The 27,217-nt window shown below is 41.9% G+C and overlaps 2 protein-coding genes across 3 annotated transcripts; both read left to right on the forward strand.

Moving 5' to 3' along the window:
- Positions 1–17,865, forward strand: MTRF1L (mitochondrial translation release factor 1 like). The gene is made up of 7 exons (XM_052784688.1): positions 1–549; positions 3,525–3,604; positions 4,816–4,999; positions 12,065–12,228; positions 13,187–13,304; positions 15,670–15,806; positions 16,256–17,865. The coding sequence occupies exons 1-7, from the start codon at positions 246–248 to the stop codon at positions 16,469–16,471; spliced, it is 1,203 nt and encodes a 400-aa protein (XP_052640648.1). The 5' UTR covers positions 1–245; the 3' UTR covers positions 16,472–17,865.
- Positions 16,643–26,244, forward strand: FBXO5 (F-box protein 5). Of its 2 annotated transcripts, none has more exons than XM_052784685.1 (5): positions 16,643–16,764; positions 21,348–22,084; positions 22,223–22,313; positions 23,525–23,686; positions 25,218–26,242. In XM_052784685.1, exons 2-5 carry the CDS (start codon positions 21,363–21,365, stop codon positions 25,467–25,469), a joined length of 1,227 nt encoding a protein of 408 aa, XP_052640645.1. In that variant the 5' UTR covers positions 16,643–16,764; positions 21,348–21,362; the 3' UTR covers positions 25,470–26,242. The 2 variants fall into 2 exon arrangements, with proteins under 2 accessions (XP_052640645.1, XP_052640647.1); XM_052784687.1 differs by lacking the exon at positions 16,643–16,764 and adding an exon at positions 19,314–19,433 and having other exon boundaries at positions 25,218–26,244.
- The last annotated feature ends 973 nt before the right edge of the window (positions 26,245–27,217 follow it).

A 27,217-nucleotide genomic window follows, 5' to 3' on the forward strand; every position in this document is an offset into this window, starting at 1 on the left:
CCACCCCCTTGGCCCGCCCCGCCAGCGCTGGCCAATCAGAGCACGCCCACCACAGGGCACGGCCCCTCGAACCGAAAGCAGCCGAACCCCTTCGTCCGTTTCGGCCGGCGGAGCCCCGATAACTTCCGACCGCGCCCGAAGTCCGCGCCGAGGCTCTTCGGCGGCTGCCGGAAGGGCGTTCGGGAGTCTCCGGCGCGGGCAGGCCTGCCGAAGGAAGGGCGCGCGAGCTGCCGCCCCAGCCGGCCATGCGGCTGCTCTCGCGAGCTCTCCGCGCGGCGCGAGGCTGCCGGGCCGCCGCGCCGCCCCCTCGGAGCCTCCGAGCAGCACCGGTCGGGGGCGGCGCGGCGGGGACGCGCCCGCTGCAGCCGCGCCGCGGACTGAGCGCCCGGCCCGGCTTAGACGAGCTCTTCGCCGCCCCCTCCGTACGCCGCCTGCTGGAGGCGCGAGCGCAGGGCGGGGGCGAGGCGGCGCTGGAGCTGGCGGCGCGGGTCCAGCGGCTGCGCGAGAAGGAGCGGGAGCTACGCGACACGCGGGAGCTGGCGCGGCAAGGTGCGGGGCGGGGCTCGGGCGGGCCGCCGCGGCACCTCCTGGCGCGCTGGGGAGGGGGGGCGGGGCGGGGCTGCCTGATTTGCATATGCCGGCGCGATTGGGGGAGCGCCCCAAGGGGGCGGGCGGGGGCGGGGGCTGCGTGTGCGGGGGGGCGGCACGTGCCGGGGGCGGGGGCGCGCCCCGGTGGCGGGAGAGCGGTGGCACGCGGGGAGGGTGCGAAAGGTGTCAGCTGGGGAAGTCCGGGGCAGAGGTCAGGGTACACGTGACTGTCGGCGGGGCGGGGCGGGAAAGGCTCATCCTTGGGCCTGGGAGCTGAGGCGTAGGAGCCGCTGATACTTGAAGGAACAGAAGCATGATGGTATCTATTTCATATAAAATAAAGGTAATTTATCAGGGATAGAAGACTTCTAATTCTGGTTTTGGTGGCTTTTTTCTTGCTGTCAAGACAGACCAGGCTACCTGCCTGCCTGCATCTGCTTCAGTAGTCATGGAGTCATTGAATGGTTTGGGTTGGAAGGCACCTTAAATATCGCCTAGTTCCAACCCCCCTGCCATGGGCAGGGACACCTCCCACTAGACCAGGCTGCTCAAAGCCCCATCCAGCCTGGCCTTGAACACTGCCAGGGAGAGGGCATCCACAGCCTCTCTGGGCAACCTGTTCCACCACCTCACTGCCCTCACAGTGAAGAACTTCCTTACACCTAATCTAAATCTACCCTCTTTCAGTTTAAAGCCATCGCCCCTTGTCCTATCACTACATGTCCTTGTAAAAAGTCTCTCCCCATCTTTCCTGTAGGCCCCCTTTGGGTACTGGAAGGCTGCTGTAAGGTATCCCCGGAGCCTTCTCTTCTCCAGGCCCAACTCTCTCAGCCTGTCAAGTCACAGACCTTAGCATCTGTTTGCGCTGCCTCCACGCTGTGATTTAACTTTGGATTGTGTTAGTACCTGCACACTTTTAGTCTTGCCAAATAGGGAATGTTTTTCTACCCTGAATCAAACTTCATTTTGATAGCAGTTAGAAACCAAAATGCAGAAAATAAGTGCTTTAAGATCAGTAAACATTCACTAGATCATGAAATGTTCCCTAGATCGTTTAATACTTACTACTTTGCTAAATACTGGTAATTAAAAGTGTTAACTATAGTTAGTTATTCTGACTAATGGAGGTAGCAAACGCTGTCTAAAAGCAAATGGTCTTTTTTCTATTCATTCTCTCCCACTTCAGATTGAAAAAGGAGCAATGGTTCCTTTGAACAAACTAATCATTGATCCAAACTAATCAAATGAAATGGAATGGAAGATTTTTTTCTCCTTTCAGAACCTGCTGAAGAAGCCAGTGTCATCAAAACTAGGCTTAGAACTTAAGCAAAGTGAAGTGATCAGAAGACCTTAGTCAGTAACTTTGAGCACTTCTGTAGTTCATCCTTAAAAATATTTGTATATATTATTTTAAACTGATTTTAGAGTCTATAATACATTTGCATCTTAAAGTACAGAACTGCTATTAATTGTTAGATTATTTCTTAATTGCATTATCAATAGCTGGTTTGACTCTAATAGATTTGTAATTCCTTAATTCTTATCCTTCCTTCTATTGGTCTTAATGACTAGCCCCCAGTCAGTCAGTAGTTATTGTACAGAAATGTAGATAGTTGCAGATGATCAGTTTACATGTGTCAAGAGTTACAGTTAGTCAGGTAGTCAACCGTGCATACTCTTAGCCAGCTGTAGATAAAGCATGCTTGTTGTTTAAACCAAGTTACGCATGATTGTCTTTTTAATTTCCTTCTTACAGAAGTGATTGGAGGGGGGTTTAAGTCACCAATATTAAAACTAAATTGTAAAGTCAAAAAGTTGAATTTAAAATTGTGCTAGTGACTAAATGCAGTTACAGTGATGAAAAGGTGTGGCTTTATTGTAAGAGTGCACCTCCCATCTTAGCTGAACACATTTAAAAGCTTGCTGTACACAGAAAAAAAAAAAAGTCTTAGCATCTTTCTTTTTCTTCTCTTGCTGCTGACTGTGCAGTTATGTGTCCCAATGCCCGCCCCAGTTCCCTCTTTTTCATTGTGTGTACCATTTGCTCCTTTTTGGGGTAATAGTTTTTTCTTCTGGGCAAGTGAGCTGAATCAGTGCGGATCAGAGGCACTTTTTTGGGTGTGTGTGAAGTTTGATATTGACCAGAAAAAAAAGAAATGTTTTAACATATCAAAACTGTAGTACAGAAAAACAGGTCATGATTGTAAAGCATTAGTGTTGATCAGTCAAGTATCTTTGTTTTTAGTGATGTGTTAGAAGTTTCGCAGCTGTTCTGGAATAAATTGACAGAGGTAAAATACTTGAAATTACTACTACCATCTTCAAATTTTGCATACAGTGATGGGGTAGTAGTCCTTTTAATGAAGAGTGTCGGTTGCGGGGCTGCTGTGCTCTTTAAATCCTTGATGTTCCCGTGACATTGAAATAGAGAAAGTAATTTCTTACAATCACAGAATGGCTGAGGTGGGAAGGGACCTCTGGAGATGGTCCAGTCCAGCCCCCTGCTCAGGCAGGGTCACCCACAGCAGGTCGCTCAGGGATGTGGCCAGTTGGGGTTTGAGTATCTTCAAGGATGGAGACTCCACAACCTCTCTGGGCAACCTGTGCCACTGTCAGACCACCAGCACTGCAACTGTTGTTTTTTTGGTTGAGTTGGGGTTTTTTTACATTTAAGTGGAACTTGCTGCAGTTCAGATTTTCCTGTATCTCATACCTGAACAATATCAGAAAACACTCAGTATGTACTGTGTATCTTTGTTACAGATCATATTATTAATCTCATTTTCTGACAGGTTTAGTGTGTTGGGGGAGGGGGGTTGTGTGGTAGGCTTTTTTTTTTTTTTTTTGTAAAGTTCTTCACATGGTTATTTTTCAGAAGGTTTTCTGAGAGTGGCACTGATATGAGTCTGAGGATTAACCATACTCAAATATTCCAGATGAGAGCGAAGATTTCCAGAAGCTTGCAGAAAGGGAAATCGCCTCCTGTGAAGAAGAGATAGCTGAACTGAAACACCAGGTTAGATCCCCTTTAAAAGCCTCTATTTCCTTGCCATTTTTAAATTAACAAAGCCAGCTTGTCTTCTCATCAACATAAGATGTATACGATAAACGCTTCTCCTCCCCCCCTCCCTGGCAGTTATATTCCTCAACTAGCGTCTGTTATCTAAGGAAAATGAAAAATGCAGATGATAGAGAGACAGCCTGTAAGTGCATGTCTACTTGTATCTGAAATTGTTTGAATCAATACATCTTTTTCTTGTCTGAGTATACCTTTATGGAAGTCCATTTTTTTATCTGTTAGGAACATTAAACTTGTATAGTATCACACACATTAGTGGTGTTGAAAAAAAATAGTTTAATACTATGTAACTACTTTAAACTGCTACCTTATATAGGTTCCACATAGTATCTATGTTATTTAACATAAAAATAATGATCTTTACATAAACAAACTGTTACATATTCTTAATGTTACTGGTGAAGTAGAAGCTGGTGTTGTCACATTCTTTATTCTTTCAACAACAATACAACAGTTACTTTATAAATATTTTTGTAAGTACTTATGATTTTGCCAAAAGAAGGAGGAGAAGTCTGTGCAAAGAAACATCACCTAATGCTAGTGAAGGAAGATGATTGAAAAGCATTTGCAAATCATCCAGAGTTTTGATCCAGCCTGCACAACTGTGATATTTTCTTGGTTCTAGTGTATCTTTCTTCTACAGATCAATATAAGGCTGGCTCTCCCTTTTTAAATAAATAAATGAGTAATACAGCTGAGTTGTTGTTGAAGGACTGTCCTCCTGAACATCCATACCTTCTTAGCTCTGCAGTTGAGACTGGGTTAAAAGGGAATCTGATGGGAAAGGAGATGCTCGGTTGTCTTGCAAGAACTGGCATATATCCTGTTGTGGCCAAACATCGCAATGCTCCCGATGGGTGAAAACTTCCGTGAAGTTTTGTAGGTCTTGAGAGAGAGACCTATGTAGCTCCTGCGACTGTGAACAGATACGAGGAGCCTTCCTGCAGTGCAGCATCCCCCCCACCTCTTCCTGGCTGCTGCTGCTTCACTGCAAGAGGCATGAGAAGCCTGTCCTCTGGGCAGCTGAGGGGTTAGTGCAGGAGAACGCAGCCTAAATCGATTACAGACTTGTCTGGCATTTTATATTATCTCAGTTGTGGAGAAGAGTGTCAGAGGGAAGTCTTAGCTGGGTGTTTTTGTATTCGCAGATAGTGTTGCTTTTGATTCCTTCGGAAGAAACAGATAAGAGTGATCTTGTCATGGAAGTAACTGCTGGAGTTGGAGGGCAAGAAGCCATGCTGTTCACCTCGGAAATATTTGATATGTATCAACGATATGCTGCCTATAAAAAGTGGAAATTTGAAATATTAGAATACTTTCCCAGTGAAATAGGTCAGTAATGAAATTACTTAATCTTCGTAACTTTTTAATTTAAGTTGAAACACTCATTCATATGATATTTGAATTTCCTGACTACAGGAAGCTAATTTGCACTAACTTAATTTTAGAAGCAGAGAATTGTTTGAATGCCTGAGTACAATTTTCCTCAGCTTCTGTATTTGAGAATGAAATTCCACTTCAGAAGTACTATTAAAATACTAAAGTGCTACAAGATAAAACTTGTCTTTCGGTAGTTTCAAAAAGTAGAAATGAAACTAAGTACTTGGCAGAACAAAATTCAGAAAGTGATGCAGATATGTTGGTTTAGTTTTATTTTTTTACAAATACATACTACATATACTTTTTATTTGGATATGCTGTTCTACTTAAGTTATGCTGTTCTACTGAAGGCTGGGACTGGAGTCCTCCATCCATGCTCCTGTAACTCACCTGTAACTCCTGTCACTCGAGCTGACATCAGCTCGAGTACTTACAGTACCCCGTGTGAGCTGGTGCAACTTGTTAACCTGAAAAAGAGCTAACTCAGCAAAAAAACCCCTTGATCAGTTTTTACTTGGTTATCTAGCTGAGTCTTTGTGGAAAGGTATTAGCACTGGTGCTGAGGTGGTGGTGGTGCCACAGGAAAGGAAGGAAGGAGACCTGGGCTTCCTGTGGCAGGAAGCTGTTGCATTGACTTGGCTCCCTATGAAACTGTACCCTGAGCATCCTAGTCAGTGTTTAATTTGAAAATGCTGGCTACTGAGTTTATTTTTCTTGTGTTTTCTGCAGCCAGGGCTCCAGTGCAATAGTTTTGCAGTCTGCAAAACCCGCAGTCTGCAAAACCCGCAGTCTGCAATAGTGGAGACAATTCTGTAATAATTTAACATTATTGAAAGAATAATAGTTCTTTTCATATTAGTCTTGTGTGAAAATGAATGCTTTGATTTTTTTACCAAGGCCTCTACTGACAGAACAAGGAGCAACAATTTTAGACTGTATGAGAGTAGATTTAGATTAGATATAAGGAAGAAGTTTTTTACAATGTGGGTGGCGAGGCACTGGAACAGGTTGCCCAGAGAAGTTGTGGATGCCCCATCATTGGAAGTGTTGAAAAACAGGCTGGATGGGGCTTTGAGCAACCCGATCTAGTGAAAGATGTCCCTGCCCATGGCAGGGGGGTTGGATTAGATGAATTTTAAAGGTCCCTTCCAACCCAAACCATTCTATGTTTCTATGTTACTTAGTTACTTAATGTTTCTAGTGTTTATAGATCAATTTGGTGGCAGGTTTATTATTATGGAACCCTTGGCAGAGGGATCAGTGTAATTAAAATTATTCTTGAGGTTTAATCTAAAACATCTTGAATTTATCTGAAATAATGTCATCAGAGGATTTATATAAGGAATTGAGATGTTTGGAGACAGCTCATCTGTAACAGCTAGTGTATGAGCAAAGTGGGCGAATTGTTGAGACTTTGAGAGGAAAGATAAGAGATCTAATTATTTATGAAAGTCTTCAACTAAAATTTCATAGGTAATCAGTTTAACAACTTGATGCCAGTAAAAGGAGATGTTTCTCCTTTCTCCCCTCTTCCTTGCTGCCTCTCTGTCTGTCTGAGCAGTCCTACCTTTTTACTTTTTTTTTTCTTGTCTGTTTTGATGTCCTTTCACTTAAACTGGCAAAGACTGCTTTTTATGACTGGGATAGTTTTTTGCCTAGTTAATGTGTTAAGTCAGTTCACGTGAGCCTTAGAGCTCCCATAAGAGAAGCAGCAATGTGGGGCTGAATGCAAGGAGGTGGAAAAACTGGATCTTCTGGTGATGATGAGCTGTGACGTTGGTTCGCTGCATCTCATGGAATGGTCTCTTTGCAAAGATGGGGATGGGTAGGTTTACACAACAAACTGAGGCAGTGGCACATGTTAGTTAACTTAAGCTAAACCTAGTTAGTGTGTAAAGTTGTTTCACAAAGATCAGGCTGCTGTCTCTGTGTTGCTGCTGACTTCTTTGCATTGGCGCTTGTGATTATGTGTCTTTGCAGAGTCTCATCACCAGGTCAATCCAAATGAAAAATAGCACAACCCCCCCACCCGATTAGTTTTCAGGTTATCCAGCACCAGAGAAGAGGAGAAATGCTCATGGGGGTGGTGGGGGCAGAAGTGTGTGGCTACTGGTGGTGGCAGTGAGAAAACCAGGACCTCCTTCCAGCAGCAACAGGTTCAGTCAACTTAAGCCAACTGTGAAACTGCAATCCAAAACATGCCCAACCAGTGGCAGGGATTTTGGGTTTTGATTGGCAGACTGCTAGACACGTTTCTCAGCAGGCTAGATTTGCTAAGTCTGTCTGTGTTAACAGATCTGCAGGCTTACTGTTATCCATGGCTTTGTGAGTAAAGCTAGCACGTTTTGCTTGCTTACGTATTGCTGTGGAGGTAATGTATATATCATAGGGTGTATGGATCAGTAGATGGACACTTGTGCAGCTTACTGCTTCTAGCTCAGATTGGTTGTGAAACTTTACCTGTATTCATACTTTCATCGGTGTTTTTTTTTTCTTTTTTAGTGAAACTTTGAAGAAGAAATGAGAAAAGCTAGGATGTTAGGATATGCAATCTGTCAGAAAAACTCTAATATTTTTTCAGTCAACACTTAATATAATTGCAGAGAGATTTTTATCAAGCTTTGAGAAATGTGAAGCATCTTCTAATACTTCTTCTGTTTACTTATGCCATATTTTGGAGTCAATGATATTTTCAAGTATCTTGAACCCTTTCTGTTTCAACCAAGTAGAAATTCACAAAAAATAAATATCCACAACCCTCCTAATTGAGCTTCTTATGTCAGTGAGCTACTTTCCCCTTCTAATGAGGGTCTTTCTGTGCCCGAAGACCCTTCTTGCATAAGTACAGTTTTTGATTTACTGTTATATATTGAGGGATTAAAAGCCGGTTCAAAAATTGGACTCCATGGAAGAAATAGTTGGACATCACAAACTGGGAACTTGAAAATCTATGTACAGGCTTGATTTGTTGTCGGTATTCACACTTCAAAAAAGGGAAGACCATGTCTTCACCTTTTAGATATGCAGGTACTATTTAACTTACTATGGATTTCACTTACGCTTCTGGGTTCTTAGAATCTTTAATAGAATTTGATTTTAAAGTATTGTATCTGTAAAATGTTTGAATAACTTTACAGTTCTTAGCAGGTGACTTATTTCAAGTTGATGAACATGAACTCAGGTTTTCACAGTATGAGAATCTCTCTCTAGAGTGGCTGTTGTTGATTCAATTAATAAATATTTTTTTAATTTAATCACACTTGAATTCAGTATTGTCTATTATCTAGATTTCTCACTATTAATAAACTTTTTTCTATGGTCAAGAAATAATTTGTCAAGTAAACTGTTTGCACAGTTCAAATGAAGGTAGGGACAAGAAGAAGCTTCATGCTACAGTGCAGCTTGTTGCTGAAAGGGGAAAGTCATGTTTATCCCCATTCATGACTAGGCAAACACTTTGCCAGGAGCTGAGCCAGTTCAGCCATCAAAGCCGACAGTAATCTATTAACTTTTTTTTTTTTTTTTTTTTTTTTTTAAGTAAATGGAATAAACATGATCTAGGTTAGATGGGTGTAAAGAGAATGGGGGAAGGGTCTGGGTCTTCTTTATTTCATATACTAGGAGAAGAGGAGAGTTGCCCTTTCCATTGAGGCAAGACTTAGATGGGGTAAACTCCAGCAGTCACATACTTTACCTTCAGAGGACAATTTCACAGTCAGCTTAAACAAGGGCTGTCTCACCTTCCAGCCAGCTGCTAGCCGTATGTTCTTTCTCTCTCTCAGCTCTAGCAATTTTGAGGCCACAGTGCTAATTGGATCAATCCACTCATTTGGCTTAAAAGCTCTCTGTCGTTGGATAGTTTTAAGTCAGGTCTGACTCAACTTGCAGTCCTATGATTGGAAGAGAAAGGGACTTGTGCTTGACTGCCCTTTTGGTGAAAGCTCAGTCCTTGGACAAGGAGCCCACGCCCTCAGAGGCATTCTCTTTAATGCCTTAAATCAGAAATTGAAGTAATACATTAACCTAGTATATATCTAACTGTATTTTCTCTTTGAAACTGCTAGTGTTTAAATGGATATATATTTATTTTAAACTCTTTTTGTCTTGCTGAGGGCTTGCCTGTGCACTGAAATGAATGTTTAGGAAGGTAGGATGTAAATTTAGAGAAAAATAAAGGCAGGCCTAGCCTATGTAAACCTCTTGCAGTGTATTTTCTGATCCTACTTACGTGACCGCATATTATCAAAACTGAGGAGCTAGAAATAAATTGGGAGGTAGGGGGACTATAGATGGCACTGCCACTGAAAGGCATGTTTGATCCCTCAGGTTCAAAGTGTCTGGGCCGTGCTGGGTAAGAATGGAGTTAAGGATGCTTGCTGGTGACACTAGGCTGTTGCATCCCATCCACACTCCATTTTTATGGACTGCATGAGCAAAAGCAAGTCCTATATTAAAATGTCAAACTCCTTCATTTCAGAGAGCCCCAGAATTTGGCTGAAATCTTAATGTGAGCATGTGTGAACAAGGTGAATGTTAAACAAAGCTGCAGTTAAGAATTGGTTTCAGTCCACTCTTAACTGACTTTATTGACCTACCCCAAGGGACGCCACTGTGCAAAAATAGCACGTTCAAGATTTAGCGTGCACGTTAAAGCACAGAGCTGCATGTCATTATTTATCCACTGCCTCTCACCCTGTAGTAGCAGGCAGACACGCAGATACGGGACTTTCAGTCTGGGTATAAGATGCCACATAAAAAAGTTTGCACTGAGTTTGCACTCAGCAAACTCATACCCTTGTTCCATGCACATAATTCTTCAGGGTAGAGAGGGACATTTTAATTGAAAGGGGCAAGCATATAGTTAGTAAGAGCTAACTATATTAGACAGGCCTACAACATGTCTGCCAGGGTAAAGGGTTTGTTGAAATTTCATTGGATTTGGCTGCATTTCATACTAAACCTGTGTTGGTAATAGTTGATTTGAAGCAGTATGACCTAAATACCTGTCTTTTGAACCAGTTTCTTGGTCATCTCGTGCTAAGCACTGCGGTGCCATAGGCACGCTGTTATCACTACAAACTTAAACTCTCCTGAACGTGTCACAGATGTGGCTGCAGCTCAAATAGACAGACTGCACCTGTGGTACATATATTAATGCCAGGAGAAGTGAGGGAGAAAAGACAGAACATTAGCTTTTGCAATGAACTGCTTATCACATAATTAATACTTGTCAGTAGGGCCGTAGCCTTGTGGACATTCACATTATTTTTACTGCTGACATTGCCTGGCTTCTTCCTTATGTGCAGAAGTTGCTTATGATTTTTTTTAGCACTTGCTTTTATATGTAAAAGAGTAAGTAAGTTTTATTACTCAACTGCATTAATTATTTTAGGTTATATAAGATTCTTTCAGAGTAAAGAAGAAATCTTTTGTTCATTTGAATAGCATTTGCGTAGCAGTAGAAAGATTTCACACTACCTGTTAGAATGAAACTTACTGTTCTAAACTGAAGATTTTGACAGATATTCTTATTTGTTAAACTGCATACTTTATGGTCAGATTTATTCTAAACATGATGGATTTATCTTACAGAATTGATAGTAGATAATGGCTATAAATTAAATCAGTGAAGCACTAGGTATGTTGAACAGTGCATTTGAATGAAAGTGGTCCAGATTTGTACAAGTAGGAGAAAAATTTTAAAAGTCAGAAGGACAAAAATGAGATGAAAGAGAAAGGAAGAGGCAGTTTAGGCTATTTTCCACAAACGTGACTGTAAAAGGAATTATATTTTGCTAAAGTTCTGAGGGAATCTTAAATTTCTGTAGAATAAAAACATTTGCAAACCTTCTCCGTGGAGGTGAAAAACCTGGCCTATGTTCTGACTGATGATATTTTCCTGCTCTGCAGGGCATTTTCAGATTCTACGTTGTCTTCATTTTCCTTTTTTAAAAAGGTGCTATCTTGTCCCTATGGTTTATTTCCTTGGTCTAGAGACAGCCCAAAACAGTATTTCTGAGAAGTATGTGCCGCCTCTTTTTGTTGGCTGTGGTTTCATGTTGCAAGACTTCAATGGCAATACTCTTTCAAGGCTGCCTATCTCCTCTTTAATCATTCCCTTGGCACACCATCCACTGTGCTGAAAATGGGATCTGGGAACTGAGCTGGATTAAAAGCCAAAATGGGTGAAAAATTACATTCATTTATAGTGCCATCACTTCTCTGATCCTACAAACAGTTATACTGGCACGACTGAAGGGTTTGCACGCTAGCAAACAGGGAAGAGCAAGAATGCCATAAACTAGTATTGCAACAAACTCTTTCTGTCACGAAGCCATGATTGTGTTCGGCTTTACTTCCAAGTTCCAAGCTGTTCAATGCTAGTTTTTAGTACATTGCTGTCAAGTGTTTTGCTGGATATATTGGTAAGAGGGGCAGGAGTTGGAGTTCTGCTTGCTCCAAGGGAGCAAAAGATTAAAATGAAATGAAAGAGCAAAGACGAGACACGAGTAGGACGCATAGAGGAGAATGGATAAGAATATTAATAATACTCATCCTTTAGTTAAAGAGTTGGCGTTTTTCCCATTGAATGATAAAGTTCTGAACTGCTAATAAAAATATTGATGTAGTTTCTGAAGGTGGCTTCCAAAATTTGATCTTTTTGTAAACTTACTACTGATGTTAGAGTTCTGCTGTGGTTTATGATTGTATGTGTGTGTACATGTATGTACATGGTTCATGGACAATCTTTTTATGTATATAAAAAAAATTAAATTGGACTCTATAAAAAAGAATTTGACAGTCCTTTACTTGAGATAGTGTGTGAGTGTATGCCTGGCTTTGTTTTTAAGAGTTTTCTTGCATTTTCAGTATAATTCTGCCTAAGTATTTAAATAGTAAATTCACAATTTTAAGAGACAAATGACAGTGATGTCTAAATACAGTGTTTGAAATATAACAGCATAGTACCAACAGTTTTTCTTACAGCTTTAGAACTGTTTTTCTTCTGTATTTAAGGTGGCCTAAGACATGCAGTTGCCAGTATAGCAGGTCTTGAGGCTTACAAGTACATGAAATTTGAAGGAGGAGTGCATCGTGTTCAGCGGGTGCCAAAAACAGAAAAACAAGGACGCATTCACACCAGCACAATGACTGTTGCAATATTACCCCAACCCACTGAGGTAATATTTGTCTTTTAGCATAACACACTTTACCATGAGCAATGTTTTTACATGCTGTATTGCTGATACCCAAGTGTTTTCTGTCTCTCTTGTTCTCTCTTAATTATTTTTTTTAATCTTAGTTTTAAACTAAGTCATATTTGTTTGTTTTGTTTATTTTTATTTTTGTCTAGGGGGGTGAAGTAAAGAATTTCTGGATTTCCTCATAATCCTATCTCAAGAAAGTCACTGGCTGTCCACTGTAATTTGAAAATTCTCTGTGACTGTGTCTTGCGTGTTTTGTGCAAAACTTTACATTTGTTACAAAGTAACAAAAGACTGAATTAGCTTGCAGAGCTCATAGAGATTTGTTTTAGCACCTCCTCTTCCCCATTTTTGTTGTGTCCTCACTTTCCCCTTCCAAAGTGTACAGGTGATTATTCATTCTCGCCATATTTGCTTGGTTAAAAACAACTGGCTAAGAATTAAAGCTTTGTTTTGATCTTTGTTTCATGTTGACCTAGCAAATTGTCGAAGATGTTACTCCTTCGTATTCTCACCCCAAGTTGTCTCGCTCCTTCCTCCCAGAGACTATAGTTCCATTCCAGAGCTAGCAAAGGGAATCTGTTCCATTTTATCTAAAAACCATCTGGTCAAGTTCAAATATTGGTTAACTCTGTTGGGAGGGGGTGCAGAGCTTTCAGAAGAGGGGGAAGATTAGTGCTGAGGGATGGTTATGCCTTAAGCTACTATTTGTCTGATTTCCTGGCTTCCATCATGTCGCATTCCATTCTGGCTACAGGATTTTTTAATATGTTATAAGTGATGCGAGCTACCACTCATAAACTTTAAAAAGTTTGATCTTGCCTGAATGTGCCTTGTCAAATATGCATACTTGGTTTATTTTCTATCTGTCTGGAAAGAAACAACATAAATGTGTTCTTTTCTTTTTTTTTTTTTTTCCTGTCTCCCATGACAGATGAGGCTGCAAATTAATCCAAAAGATCTACGGATAGAAACAAAGCGAGCTAGTGGAGCTGGAGGCCAGCACGTCAATACCACAGACAGTGCTGTACGGATAATTCATATTCCAACAGGTGCTTCATTTTTTCCCTAGTACAAGTTCTACATCGCAAAACTGCTGTCAGAATTTCTTTTGAAACAATGGTTTTATTGTCAATCCTGGACAACAGTAGAGTAGATTTTCGTATAGTTTTCATGTGTGTTTATAGTACTCTAAATGCACCATCTTGTGCCCACTCCAATTTGTAATAGTGAAGACTACTGGCTTCAGTGGGTAAGCTGTCCATTTTGCCATTATGCATGACACTCCAAAAGTGTTGTGCTGTTTTTGTCTGGGCTAGAGTTAATTTTATTCATAGTAGCTGGTATGGGGCTATGTTTTGGATTTGTGCTGAAAACAGTGTTGATAACACAGGGATGTTTTAGTTACTGTTGAACGGTGCTTGCACAGCGCCAAGGGCTTTTCTGCTCCTCACCCCACCCCACCAGTGAGCAGGCTGGGGGGGGCACAAGGAATTGGGAGGGGACACAGCCAGGACAGCTGACCCCAACTGACCCAAGGGATGTTCCAGACCATATGATGTTGCGCTCTGCAATAAAAGCTGGGGGAAGAAGAAGGAAGGGAGGGATGTTTGGAGTTATGGCATTTGTCTTCCCAAGTACCCATTATGCGTGATGGAGCCCTGCTTTCCTGGAGATGGCTGAACACCTGCCTGCCCATGGAAGTGGGGAATGAATTCCTTGGTTTGCTTTGCTTGCGTGTGTGGCTCTTGCTTTACCTGTCTTTAAACTGTCTTTATGTCAACCTGCGAGTTTTCTCACTTTTACCCTCCTGATTCTCTTCCCCATCCCACTGTGAGGGAGGTGAGTGAGCGGCTGCGTGGGGCTTGGTTGCTGGCTGGGGTTAAACCACAACAAGCATCCAGATCAGTTTCTGTGAAAAAGTTATATTTAAGCTTTCAAATAATGGAAAAGAAACTGAAAAACAGTAGGTTAAAACCTGATGATTTGCTTTTTCTTGACTAGTCTCCAAAAGAGAGATTGCTCTATTTCCATATTAAAATGTTGCTTTTAATTGCAGAGTCTACTCAGGATGCCAGCTTCCAATTATCTGCTGGCTCCTTTCCCATAGTTTACACACATAATTAGGAGGCCCATCCCCAGGGCTTATGTTAGGAAACATAGGAGTGTTAAGATACACCCTCAAATGCTACCTGATTTTAGCTATCATATCTTTTTTTTTTATTGCCATTCCTAAGCTTTTTACTTCCCTTTAAGCAATCCGCAACAGCTGCCTTGACTTTCATTGCTTTTTAACTTTTCCTCTTCTCTACCACAAACATTAGTCAGGCTTTACAGCCTCTGGGTAATCCCAAGTGCTCTTTATCTTCATGTATCCAGATTTTTGCCACCCATTTCTTCATATTTATTGAAGACATTAATCCATTCTGCATTTGTTGCATCACCTCAGTAAAGCAGAAAGTGAACAGTGGAGAGAATAGAATTCCGTTCAAGGTATGGTGACGAAAAGATACTCCAGGTTCAAAAAATTTTGGATTGCTGTGTGTTTGGAAAAAAAACCCCAAACTAAAACCAGCAAATGATCTTAGTTTTTGCTAAAGGCAGTTATTAGTGTTATAGAAATCTTAAAATGTATTGCAAATTTTTTTGTGGTTATGCACTAGAGATGGTTCATAGGGGGTTTTATATCTCAACTTATCTCCTGACTTTTTCTTATTCCACCTTTCCCTTCTTCATTCCTCTTGATCTCTCTTCCTTTACAATTGTCCTGTTACTTCTATTTCTCTCATCCTAACTGTTTTTGTAAACCTTCACTGCGATCCAAAAAGTTGTTTGTAAACAAGCCTTTCATGAAGTAATACTATGTACTCTTATAAAAGCATACTGTAATCTTACCAGAGTTACTTAAAATAAATCCCTATTCCTTTCTTAGGCTGTTGACTTCTCATCTTAAATTGAATTGTATGTTTTGGGGGGAGAAACCACACCTTTTTTTTTTAAGAAAATAGTGCCCACTTTTATATATTCTGATCGTATTCTAGATACTATCTCGTGTATTTTACTGCTCATTAAATCCTAAATTTCCTGGAACTGTGGCTGCAAATTACAGGTATTAAAGGTGTCTTCTGTAAGTCAGATCACATTACGTATCTTTTATTTCACATTCTACTTGTTGTCCAGCATATCAAATTAAATCTCTTCTCTTATGTCTTAAAGCACCTGTACAACTCAGCCTGCACTTCTCTCCCCAAATTTATCATTAGACGTTAATAAGCCTGGACTTTTACAATCCCAGTTCAAAATATGTATTGAAGAAAGAAACAGCTTATTGTAACATAATAAAAATCTTCTAGAAATTGCAAAACCCTTTTAGTATGTGTTACTGTTAAGTGTTAAATGTCATGATATTTTTGGCAGGCATCATGTCTGAATGTCAGCAAGAAAGATCTCAAATTAGAAACAAAGAGAAGGCTATGCAAATGCTATGTGCTAAACTATACAAGGCCAAACTGGAAGAAGAAACCAAAAAGAGAAACAGTGTTCGAAAAATTCAAGTAAGTTTCACTTAGTAAAGATGTAACTCTGTACAAGCATATGTTCTTAGGGTAACTCCTGTGTTGAACTGCAAATAGTAAATGGAAGTATAGAGGAACAGGAGCCCAGGAAGGACTTATACAAGGCAAAAAAATTACATTCTATTTCAGGAATAAATGTCGCATATTAATAAAAATTTCAGTAGTATGTAAATTCTAAAGATCTAGTGAAAAAAACTGGATTACAGCATGAAGAACCAGAATAGTACTAGAAAAAGGTGCAGTAAAATTGTTCTTTTACATATTTGAGAACAATTATTGCAACTACTGAACTGGTCTAAGTAGTATGTAACTATAACAAATTCTGGATAATCATGGGAGGAAGAGAAAGCTTTTGCTTTAGATGCTTAACCAATATTTCATCCTTTTTATAAAAAGATGATGATAAACTGATTCTTCTTGTTTGACAGATTGGGACTAAAGGAAGATCAGAGAAGATCAGAACATACAACTTTCCGCAGGACCGGATTACTGACCACAGGATAAGCAGATCAGTGCATCGTATTGAGTGTTTCATGCTAGGGGAAGAAATGCTAGATGACATGATACAAACTCTGAGAGAATATGCTGATTATGAATCCTTAATGGAAATTATTTCAGAAAATGAAAAAAAGAATCTATCCTGAACGTTGCTCTTTGTCAGCCCATTACAACAGATGTAGACATTTGTCTGCAAAGGAGTTTCTTGGAGCACCACCCGGAAAATGCAACTGCTTTTCAGATCATGAAAGACACCACAACTTGTTTCCTCATGACTGATAAACAGTTTTCTTACTTGCTGAGTAAAAGACTTTAGAACCTTCATATGAGACATTATTGCTGCAGCAGTCCACTTAAAAAGTAAATTTGACTGGGCCAGGAGTAACTGCAGTTTTTAACTTTCTCCACTGAGAAGCTACTGATACTCCACGCTCGAAAGGTACGCATTAAAAAATGAGCTATTTCTAGTTCCATTTTTCGTTTAAACATCAGTACAGTGTCAGATAGCTTACTTGAGAGAACAAAAAAAATCCTATTTTGTTTGAGTGATTGGAAGAAAGTGATAAATAAATGACCCCACTACTAATCTGCGTATTTGTTAATCACAAGTGGCATGGGAGAGGGAGTCAAAGTGTATCTCCTTCATGTTTTCATGGCCTTGTGGCCCTTATTAATAAACACAAAAAATTGTTTAGGAATATCCCTTGTTCCAAAAAAAAAAAAAAAAGCTGTGGAAGCCAAGTGACAAGCTGTGTGAATTGTTTTTGAAGAGGATGTTTCTGTTCTTGAGTCAAAAGTGAAAAGAATCATTACAATATTGTTTGACTGATATTTCAGTCTCCATTTGGCTTCAGTTCAGTTTCTCCTTCTTTTTAATTGACTCTCCAGTTTATTGGTTTCCTAAACGTTATGTGGTATGAACGGCATCTTACTATTTTTGTCTAGTTATTTAACGGCATATTAAAACATTTGATCTGTGAAAGCAAAGTAAAACTTTTGCCTTCCTAATCTACTGATATATGTGCACATGTTTATATCTGTGGGCAAAGAAGACTTCTAACCTTTATTTTAGACTACATTTCACAATCCCAAGTACATCTAGCAATACAAAAGCTGTGGTTTCCATGTCACGTTATCCCATCATGCATTGTACCTATGCATGTGTGTATACACACACAGGATGTATTCGAAATATAAATACCAGTAAATGAGAAATTGGAACCTAAGGAAAAATGTTACCATGAATATAGGGGTGTTTACTTTCAGACTTATAATTAAAATTAGTATAAGAAATTAGAATAGGAACAAAGTAAATTTGCTACAGATAGTTTATAGAAATGCATTATTTAAACATCCTATATAAAAATCAAATTATTATTATTATCAGTTTACTATCTTCTTTTTTACATTTGAGACTGCAGTTTGAACCAATGCATAGACTCATTTAATACCTTTATCAGCTTTGTTTTCTGGGAAATATTGCATGGTAATTATGATTAACTTCCAAGTATTTTAATTAAAGATGCATACATTAACTTCAGATGTAGGAGTGCCTGTGTGCATAAGGTGAGGCGTACATATTTCCTGTTGGTAAGTGTGAGACCTAGGTCTAGATTAACTAGCAGATTTATAACTCCCAGATGGCACATAAGAAAGTAAAAATAAACATTGATGCATTTTGTGTGTAAAATAATTAGATACCGATTAGAGCAGAAACTAGGAGTGAAGTCTTGATTCCTGCCAGATCAGTACTGTGAACAGAAGACTACAGAGCACTTGTGACAGTCTTCTTGACTTCACTTAAAGCCAGGCTATCTTACACCAAGTGGTGGATGGAGTTTGCGATTCCTTCTCTCTAACTTCAGCTTCATGTTCCTCCAAACAAAGGCAGGCCATCAACCAGGTGTAAGCACTGGGCTCCTGCATGAAACCTATATAAGCGTTCAGGTCTTTGTCACCCTAGACCTTCCCTGATGTTGCAGCTGGCGGCCTGGCTAGCCAGATCCTGCCTGGCTCGCAGCCGCCCTGTTCCAGGCTGGCTCCTGAACAGACACCAGCTCTGTTGTTGCCTTGCAAGCGGCTAGCCTCTGGTCAGTGTGAGAACAGCCAGGTATCTTGTGGTTCTGGCAGGAGGCTGGCAGAGGTATCCCAAAACTGGCATCTGACGGCATCATACGGGGTGGACCTCACTATCCTGAGGGGTACCTCCTTGGCCTGTCATGGCAAGCTTTACTGCCTAAAGACTTGAAGTCCCTTTCTTGCTCCACGTTCATTTTAATGCAAGATCTGTTGTCTCACTAAAAATGCAACCTCCCTGAGCTGTGAGAAGACCTCATTTTCAGCAGCGGTGGGATCCCCGCGCTGCCGTCCAGTCTGATTAGCTCCCCGTAGCACTCCTCCTCACTCTGCCGGCTACTAATAACGTTGATCACACTTTAAAATAAATACAATTGTTCCGTGGGGAGGAAGGCAGATGTAGGACCCACCGCCAGACTTAACTAAGTCCTTCCCCGGTAGAGGAGCTTTGCACACTTGGAGTGTGCCCTCGGAGCATGCGAGGATGGTGGGAAGATCCCAGGCGCGTCCATTTATAAAAGCAAAGGCAGGTGTAGTCGGGCGCCAGGCAGGGCTTAGAGCGGTGTCACGCCCCCGTGCCGCAGAAATCGGTTGTTCGCTTAAGGAGAGGGCCCTGAGACCCTTCGGGTGCCGGAGGAAGGGCCGGCCGGGCGGGCGGGAGGCCCCGGGCCGGGCGGGAGGCGCGGGCGGCCCCGCCGCTGCCCGAGCCCTGTCTCCCGCGCTCCGCCCCCCGCCGGGCCCGGCCCGGCCCCGCCCCGCCCCGCCCCGCCCCGAGCGCGCGCGCGCCGCCTCTGCGCCACTCACCTCGCTCGTTGCCGGCCGAGGAGGGAAAATGCGAGCCGGGGCGGTTCCGCCCGCGGCTCCTCGGATTGGCCCCCGCCTTCTGCCCGCCTCCCTATTGGCCGCGTCTCCCCGCCCGCCGCGTCCGATTGGCCGGCGCCGTTTTGGATACCAAATTCAAAGTTTTTAAAAGTACCCGGCGAGAGCGGCCGCCCAGTCACTGCCCGCAGCCGCGGCGGCGCAGCCCTGCAGGTGAGCGCCGGCGGGTGGGCGGCGGCGGCGGCGGGGCGGGGGGCTCTGTGGCCGGGCCGGGCCGCGGCAGCGGGGCTCCGCGGTGAGGGCTCTGTGGCAGAGCCGGTTCGGGGCAGTGAGAGTCCGCGGTGAGGGCTCCGTGGCCGGGACGGCGGGGGGCTGCCGGCGTACGTGGTGGCGGGACTGGGGGTGCTGGCGGCGCTGCGAGAGGCGGCAGGCGGACCCGGGCTGGGGTCCCAGGACCCGCCGCTCTTCCCCAGCCTCGCCCCGCGGCTATTCCGCCGGCGGGACGGGACGGCGGCGCATGGGCGGCCGCCGAGCGCCCGGTCCCGCCACGGAGCCGCGTGTGGGGCTCCCCCCGCTGCCCGCCGCGTACTAGCGGGGCCGGGGCCGGGCCCCGGTCCCGGCCCCAGCCGGTTTGGGGAGCGCAGCTCCCGCCGGCGGGCAGCGGCGGGCGGGCAGGCGCCTGCTGTCTCCCGCCCGCCGGGCCACGCCGCCGGAGGGGGGCATCCCCCCGGCGCGCTCCTGCCCGCCCCGCCGCCATCATTTTAGGGGGAATCCTCTGAGGCGGGGGAAAGCGGAGACACCCCCCCCCCCCCCCCCCCCCCCCGCAAGCGCAGGGTGCCGTTCCCGCGGCCGCGAGGCTCGGCAGGGCCGGCAGCCGGTCTACCTGCCGCCGACCCGGGCCATCTTGAGCGCTGGGCGGGAGCAGCCTGACAGCGCGGCGGGTCCCGCGGCTGAGCCCGCTCTGCCGGGGGGTCGGGGCCAGCCCTGGCGCCCCGAAACACGGAGAGGGGGAAAGGGGGGGCGGACGACGACGACATTTCCCAATTCCGCAGGGTTTCGCTCCGAAAGCTCTTCTGCTCGCTGGCGGCGCGCAAGCGAGGGGGGAAGGGGAGGAGGCTTAGCGAGGGCTTGCATCTCGCCCCCAACTCTCACTGTACAAAGCCATCAGCGTATTTGCTCCTTTCTTCCACCAAACGTAGGTACGAAGAAGGGACTTTTTCTCTGAAACGTTCACGAAACACGTTTTTCTAATCCTTTTTTCCAAAACTGCTGGAAGTGCATAACTCCCTTAAAATACCTGCTCAAATGGGGGAGCTTATTTTTCCTGCGGATTGCAAAGCATGTTGGAAATCGTTTTCCCCTTAGATTTAACACGACAGAGATGGCTTCCTTCAGTCCTCGCCCATCCCCCCGCAATGGTTAATATCGATAGCACCACACTTCGGGGGGGGGGGGGGGGGGGGGAAACAGGGCAAGAAAAGCTCAATTTCCCTATAGTAGCTATCGACCTCCCACCCTCTTAAAATCGCACTTGTAAGTAACCTTTATTTCACTTTGACCATTGTGCAAGGGTCGCTGATTTCCGTTGTAATTTACACATGTATGTGAGCACTCAAGCTTTTCCTGTGCCACCCAGCCTCCTCCCCTTTTAAAAATGCCAGATACCTGGCTGCATCAGCAGCATTGCCTCTGGCCTTAGATGCAAACTTCAGGCTGCTCTGGCCTGGCTATACCCCTGTACGGTCTTGCTGTCACTCACGGACCCTCTGCCACTGGTGTCCCTGCACAAGTGTCCTGAGTATATTGCTGCGTTTAGGGCAGGAAGCGGAGACATTGGTGTGCTTAAAAGTAATCTATATGGGTGGAATGGTGACAAAGTAAATCACCCAGTCAGTTTTCTTGCCCCAGTTACATGCAGCATAAAGCTCTAATTTTGAGATGACCTTACATAGATTTAATGTGTGGCTCTTCAAATCCTTAGTTCCACTAGTTGTCTGTGGTTGGGACACTAGAGGGTGAGTTAGGTAAGCTTAAAATTCATAATGCAGAAAGAAGACATGATAGGTTCTTTATAAGGAAAAGAATTTGTGATATGTGTTGCAATACTGTCTTTGTTGTTTTTTCCAGGATACAAACAAAATAATGAAATCAAACCTTAACCACTCTTTCAAAATGAAATGTGATTTTGACCGTACGTCTCTTCACACTGGGTTTGCACCACTGAAATATGCTGTGGAGAAGACAAGACTGGAAGAATCCTGCCCCTTGAATTATGAGGAAGGCTTTTGTAAAAGCTGTGCTGAAGAGCATCAGAAAATACTGCTTAGTGACTCATACCATGCAGCCACTAGAAGTCTAGATCTTGAAGATGAAGGAAGACCTGTACATAACAAAGAAAACAAACAAGTAACTCAGAGACTTGAGGAAGGTATCTATGAAATGGAGGCACTGGAAAACAGTAAATTTAGTGAGGACAGTGGTTATTCCTCTATGTTAAGTAATCAATACACTGATGCAATAGAACATGAGGACAGTATACCTTTGGCTGGGAATCTCTGTGGCACACCAAAGCATTGTCTCATGAAGAGCCAAAACCAAGCACAGTTCTCAAAGAAGACTTTGTTGCCAGTAATCCGTTATGAAGAAATGATTTGTTCAACTTTGAAAAAAAGTGGTAAAAGAAATCTCAAGTCTTGGGCGGCGCTAGACAGAATTGTTTTTAGGGGAAAGCTTGAACTTTGTAACCTGATTGGAAAGAAAATGGGATTAGATAGAATAGACATTCTTGCTGAACTCTTCCAAAAGAACCTGAAGCATATATTAGCCAACGTTTTAAGGCATCTCGGTGAGATGGATTTAATAAAGTAAGTATATTGATCTCATTGTATTTCATTGGGAAAGTAAACAACCTAATCAGATGGCTTAAGAATGTCTTGGATATGGGGCTAAAAAGTTTTTCCCTTTCCTAGGAGGTAACTGATATGTTTGTATTGTCATTGCAGTTTTGCCAAAGTCAGCACAACATGGCAGAAGATTCTGCAGGAAGATAAATGGATTTTCCAAATGTATAGTAAAGCAGTGAAAAACGTTTCTGTAAGTTTCCGCACTTGTTATATATTTCAAGGCTAAACCAGCAGTGTCTTTCTGCTATTTCAGGATTCCTTTCAGCCTTGAGACGTTGCAGAAGAGCTTCTTAGATTGAAAGCATTGTCACTGGAGTGTCTGAGTTTGTCCTGTGAGGATGCCCTGTCTCAAGGGTTGCTAGTCACTTCACTGCCTTTGGACCCCAAGGAAGGCTGACTGAGAAGGTTACCCAAGGAGTGATGCAGATGTTCTTAAGAGCTTCCACATGTCCTGTGTTACAGAGGAAGGCAGGAAGGGGAGGGTCAGTTCCAGCACTGCCAGCTGAGCAAGCCCTAGAGGCTCTCAGCAGAGGCTTGCTTACTTCGGCGTCCCCACTGATCCAGAAGGGAGAGAGACTGAGAGAAACCATTCAGCTGAGTGTACAACTCACGTTCTCTGCTTATACTTTCTAGCAACAGTCTCTGAAGTGCAACGTGCTGGCTACAGAAAACTGAAAAGCTTTTTGCACTGCAACCTATTCCTAATGCCTGTTTGTCCTATGAAATAAAAAATACGAGATCCAACCACGGTAGCATTGCAGTTTGCCAAGGCAGGACTCTTTTAAAACACTAAGCGTGTTTTTCTTCATTGAGAGATGGAGAGGCAATGAAACAAGGCTTAGGATCTACCACAGAATAAGGTAGTCGACAAGTTTGAATTTTATGTAGTATTTTACGGTGCTAGCCTCTTGAGATGAAACAGACGCCACTGAACATTCATCCCATAAAGTTTGATTTCCTCCCTGCCATTGTATGCTTTTTTTTAACCTGAACCTCAAACTTAGAAAATTGGTGGGAGGAATTTACTTCTCAGAAAGAAAACTACAAGCGTCCCTCTTCACCGTAAAGAATTAGAAAAAAAAGGTTTGTGCTTTAAAACATTGTGGTGACTAGGTTACATGCTCTGCCTAAATTATGTGTTAATAAGAAAGTAAGTTGCATTACAAAATAGAAGGTGGTTGGTTTTGATGGTCTGAACTAGGGGTCTGTTCTACACATTTATAACAGTAGTGACTGAGAAAGCTAAGGTAAAATTAGTAGCATACTACTTGGTAGAAGCTTTATTATTTGAAACCTTCTAGCCAGGAGGAAGGATCAAAAATAAGTTGTTAACTTATATTAAACAAAAAGTTGGTATTGGATGAGTCTCTTCTCAAATTTTCTTGTTTTTCTTTTCATTAGAATGGCACTAAGGCATCAGAGCATGCTGCAACAAGGGAGTATGTTCTCTACCGAGCGGCTTTAGCTTCCATTCAGAAAGCAACCCCACCAACCAACTTGAACAAAAAAGGCACCAGATCCAAAGCATCCAAGAATCACAGCAGGCTCATGGAGTTTTCTGAGGTAACTGGTGATTTCCATTCATCTTTAATTTCTCACATGTTGTCTGGCACATGATCATCTTGTAAAGCATATTTCTGAAAGTAGTATCTCCAGTTTGAAGTGCTTGTAACTATTATTAGTGTGGCTGCCAGATTTTGCTTATTGTGCCTATTTTGAGACAATGTCAGAAACTAAGTGGAGACAACTGATACACTGGGTTCCTCTACATCTTCCCCCCACCCCCCTGGGTGTCTAGGTACCCTCAAAATGGCTTAGTGATTTTTTTTTTTTTTTTCTTAAATTTTGGCTTGAATTGGACATGAAAAAGTTTAGTCATTTCATCTTAGTTTCCACAGGCTTATAAAGAATCACATGTTTTCCAGATAAGCAATCCCACAAAACCTGTCAATTTTGCTTCAACAATTTAAAAAATTTAAACAATTTTTTAAAAAAAAGGAGAAAAAAAAAGCCAAAGACTTTAAGTAGTTCTTATTTCTTAAGAATTAAATAAATGAATATTTCTTCTGTTCATTCTATACTTCTTTTAACTACTTATTTGTAATGCATCAAACATTTGGAGTTGTCAACAACTGCCAACAGCCTAAGTTTCTCTTCACCTTCTTATTTTTCTTAAGCTTTTTTTTTTCCACATGTAGCTGCAGATCTACATTGCAACTGTCTTATAAGACTTTAAGAAAAGTTTATTGAAAGTCATTGTTAATAAGCAACAGATTTTTCCTAAGTAGAAAAAGTTTTTATGCTCAAGCTCAAAAGTCTTATTCTGCAAATTTGTGCAAGAAGAGAAGAAGATATAATTGCACTGGAAAGTACAATCAAGCTGCTCTAATACTACTATATAGCATTAGGAATCTGAAGGTTCAACTGTACAGTGAAGTAGCAGTCTAAAATTTTTTTCCTTGATAAACGTATATGTATGTCCACACACACACATTTAGATTATAAAAACTTTTTCTTTTCACAATTGAGTGATATAAGGTGTTATACAGGTCTATGATTTTCTAATGCTGAATGATTTTGAATGCTGGATATGGTTTTGTGTCAAAAATGCATTCATAGGAGAGAAGTAGGAATTGCTTCCATTTAGTGTCTCAAGCTGAGTGCCCCACAGCTGAGATTTCTGGACACATTGCTCACTTTTCAAAAATGTTAATTATTTAAATGGAATTCAGATTTATTTTCTTTTTTGAAATTAAAGTTAACTAAATCACCATCCTTGGATGAGGTTTGGAGGATTCGGGAGGGCTGTTTTTCTTACTGCTTGCATTTAGTCTGTCCTTTAAATTTAAAATTTAAAGAATTTTAAATTGGTTACCTCTATTCCAGTCCAAAGTACCTGCAGTTATAGACTGATTATTCCTGTTCAATCTCCATCAGAATTTGATACAACCAGAATTAGGCTAAATTTGTAATTTTTCTCTCTAGAGTAGGAGAAGTTATAATATGTTTTGTGGCAATTAGATAACATCAGGGAATGTTTGGCCTGTGTGTTTACCCTCCACTCATGATTTTCTTCATGCTCTTTCTCCAACAGGCTGCCAAGACCTTGAGAAACACTGAAAGCCTTAAAGTCTGCCATCGCTGTGGCTCACCTGCAAAGTATGACTCCTATCTACAAAGGGCGACATGCAGTCGTGAAAGTTGTGGCTTTGACTTTTGCACAAAGTGCATGTGCGGGTACCACAGCTCCAGTGACTGTATGAGTGGCAAACCAGTGAAACCCAACTCTAAGCTAGGGCCGCTTCCTGGGACTAAGAAAAGCAAACAGAATCTACGGCGGTTGTGATCCATCCATCCCAATAGAGATTGTTAGATGTGCCAGCAAAAGTTTTTTTAGGGTATGAAGTTATCCTCAAAGAAAATCAAACACGAAAATGCTTTCTGCTATTTTGTATTTAAAAAAAGGTTAATTTTATTATTCCTCTGTATTATTTGGTCATGTTGAAATTCCTAGGAATAATCACAAATATCCAGTCAAAAATGTCTTGCTAATCTATAAATTTAAAAGAAAATTCTGGATATGGATTCTAATAACATTTTAAATATTGTCCTGACAATTTGTCTATTGTCTTCCAGTCTTCAAAACACCCCACAATAATATTGAACAAAACAAAAAAGTTTTGGCAAGTAGCCTTCCATGTTTAATGCTAGCAATTCTTGAATGCCAGAAGGGAGAAGGGTAAACTGTTTTATTTAAATGTTTACTCTTGTTCAAATGTCTTTTAAAAGCATTTATAGTGAGAATGTCAGTGAGGTGAGTGAAGTCCCTTTTAACATAAAATTATGAGGGAGTCCAGATTTTATGATATTTTTTTTTCAAGGCTTTGCCTTAATTTTAAAATGTGAAAAATTTCTCTGATGCTTTACCTTATGTGGATCTTAAATTGTTGTTCTTCCTTCATTTCTTCATTCAGAAACTGCAGGTTTTCCTTGAACTGAGGTGATACCCTTTCCACCTTAAAAAAAAAAATGTACAGTATCTTGGCTATACTGCTAAAAAAATACTTTGTTTGCCTGTTTTTTCTAAATCATAAGATAAATTTTTAATATTTGTATATATTTGTAAATACTACTTTAAATATTATTCATTTTTGTCTTGTAAATATGAAAATAAATTCCTGTTCTCAGAAACTTGATTGGCAGATCTGGACTTCTTATTTATCATCTTAAAAGATTACTTCTTATGCTCATTTCTCAAGTTTTCTAGTATGTGCTTCTAAAAATGTTGATTTAACAAAGAGCAAATCTCCTGGTTTTGTGTGAAATGTACTGAATCCATTCTCATGTGGCATTCCTGCAGCTTACCTAATGGCTCTTAGCAGTAATTGTTGATAGTTTCTGAACCAACCCCTTCAATGGAAAATTTTCTATTGGCTGAATTTATGTTGCTGTTGCAGAACTAGCTTACTGTCAGTAAAGTCTTCCTGATTCCACAGCAAAGAAAGGCAAGCTTTCAAGAAAAGGACTGATAATTTTCTGGAAATGTCTGGCATTTGGCTGTGTTTTTCCTGTTAATGAGCGAATAACAGACTGGGAAGGTAGCATTGTAGGTCCTGCTCCTTGAACTGGGACAGCAGTTATATACTGCATGGCAATTCTCCTTTTGTGACAGCAGTGGTAGAAACAGTTGTGCAGGACCTCTAGCACTCTGCTTTTATGTGGTGAACTTAATCTCCTAACCTAAATCTGAGACTTAAAATAAGAGGCTGGCTGAGTTATATCAAGAACTTTCATTCCATAAATCTTTTGTGTATTTAAGTCCACTTAAGGATATGCTCAAGATCTGAGAATGAAAGGTAGAAGTCTTCCATCCTATTATACCTTATTCTGGTAATTAGACCCATACCACCTCTACCAACCAGTCCTGCAGGCCGGAAGAATGATGTTTGTATAAGTAACAGCCCTCAACTACTAGATATTGGTGTCTCCAGTATTGTTTGTGAGATGGAAAAAGCAATGGTCAGGGGCTTGATATGCTTGCAACCACAGTGAATCTGTTAGTGGGCTGTAGGCTGAGCACAGGTAGATAAGAAA

The sequence above is a fragment of the Harpia harpyja genome, chromosome 4 (assembly GCF_026419915.1).
Source record: "Harpia harpyja isolate bHarHar1 chromosome 4, bHarHar1 primary haplotype, whole genome shotgun sequence".
In the NCBI taxonomy this organism is placed as follows: Eukaryota; Metazoa; Chordata; class Aves; order Accipitriformes; family Accipitridae; genus Harpia; species Harpia harpyja.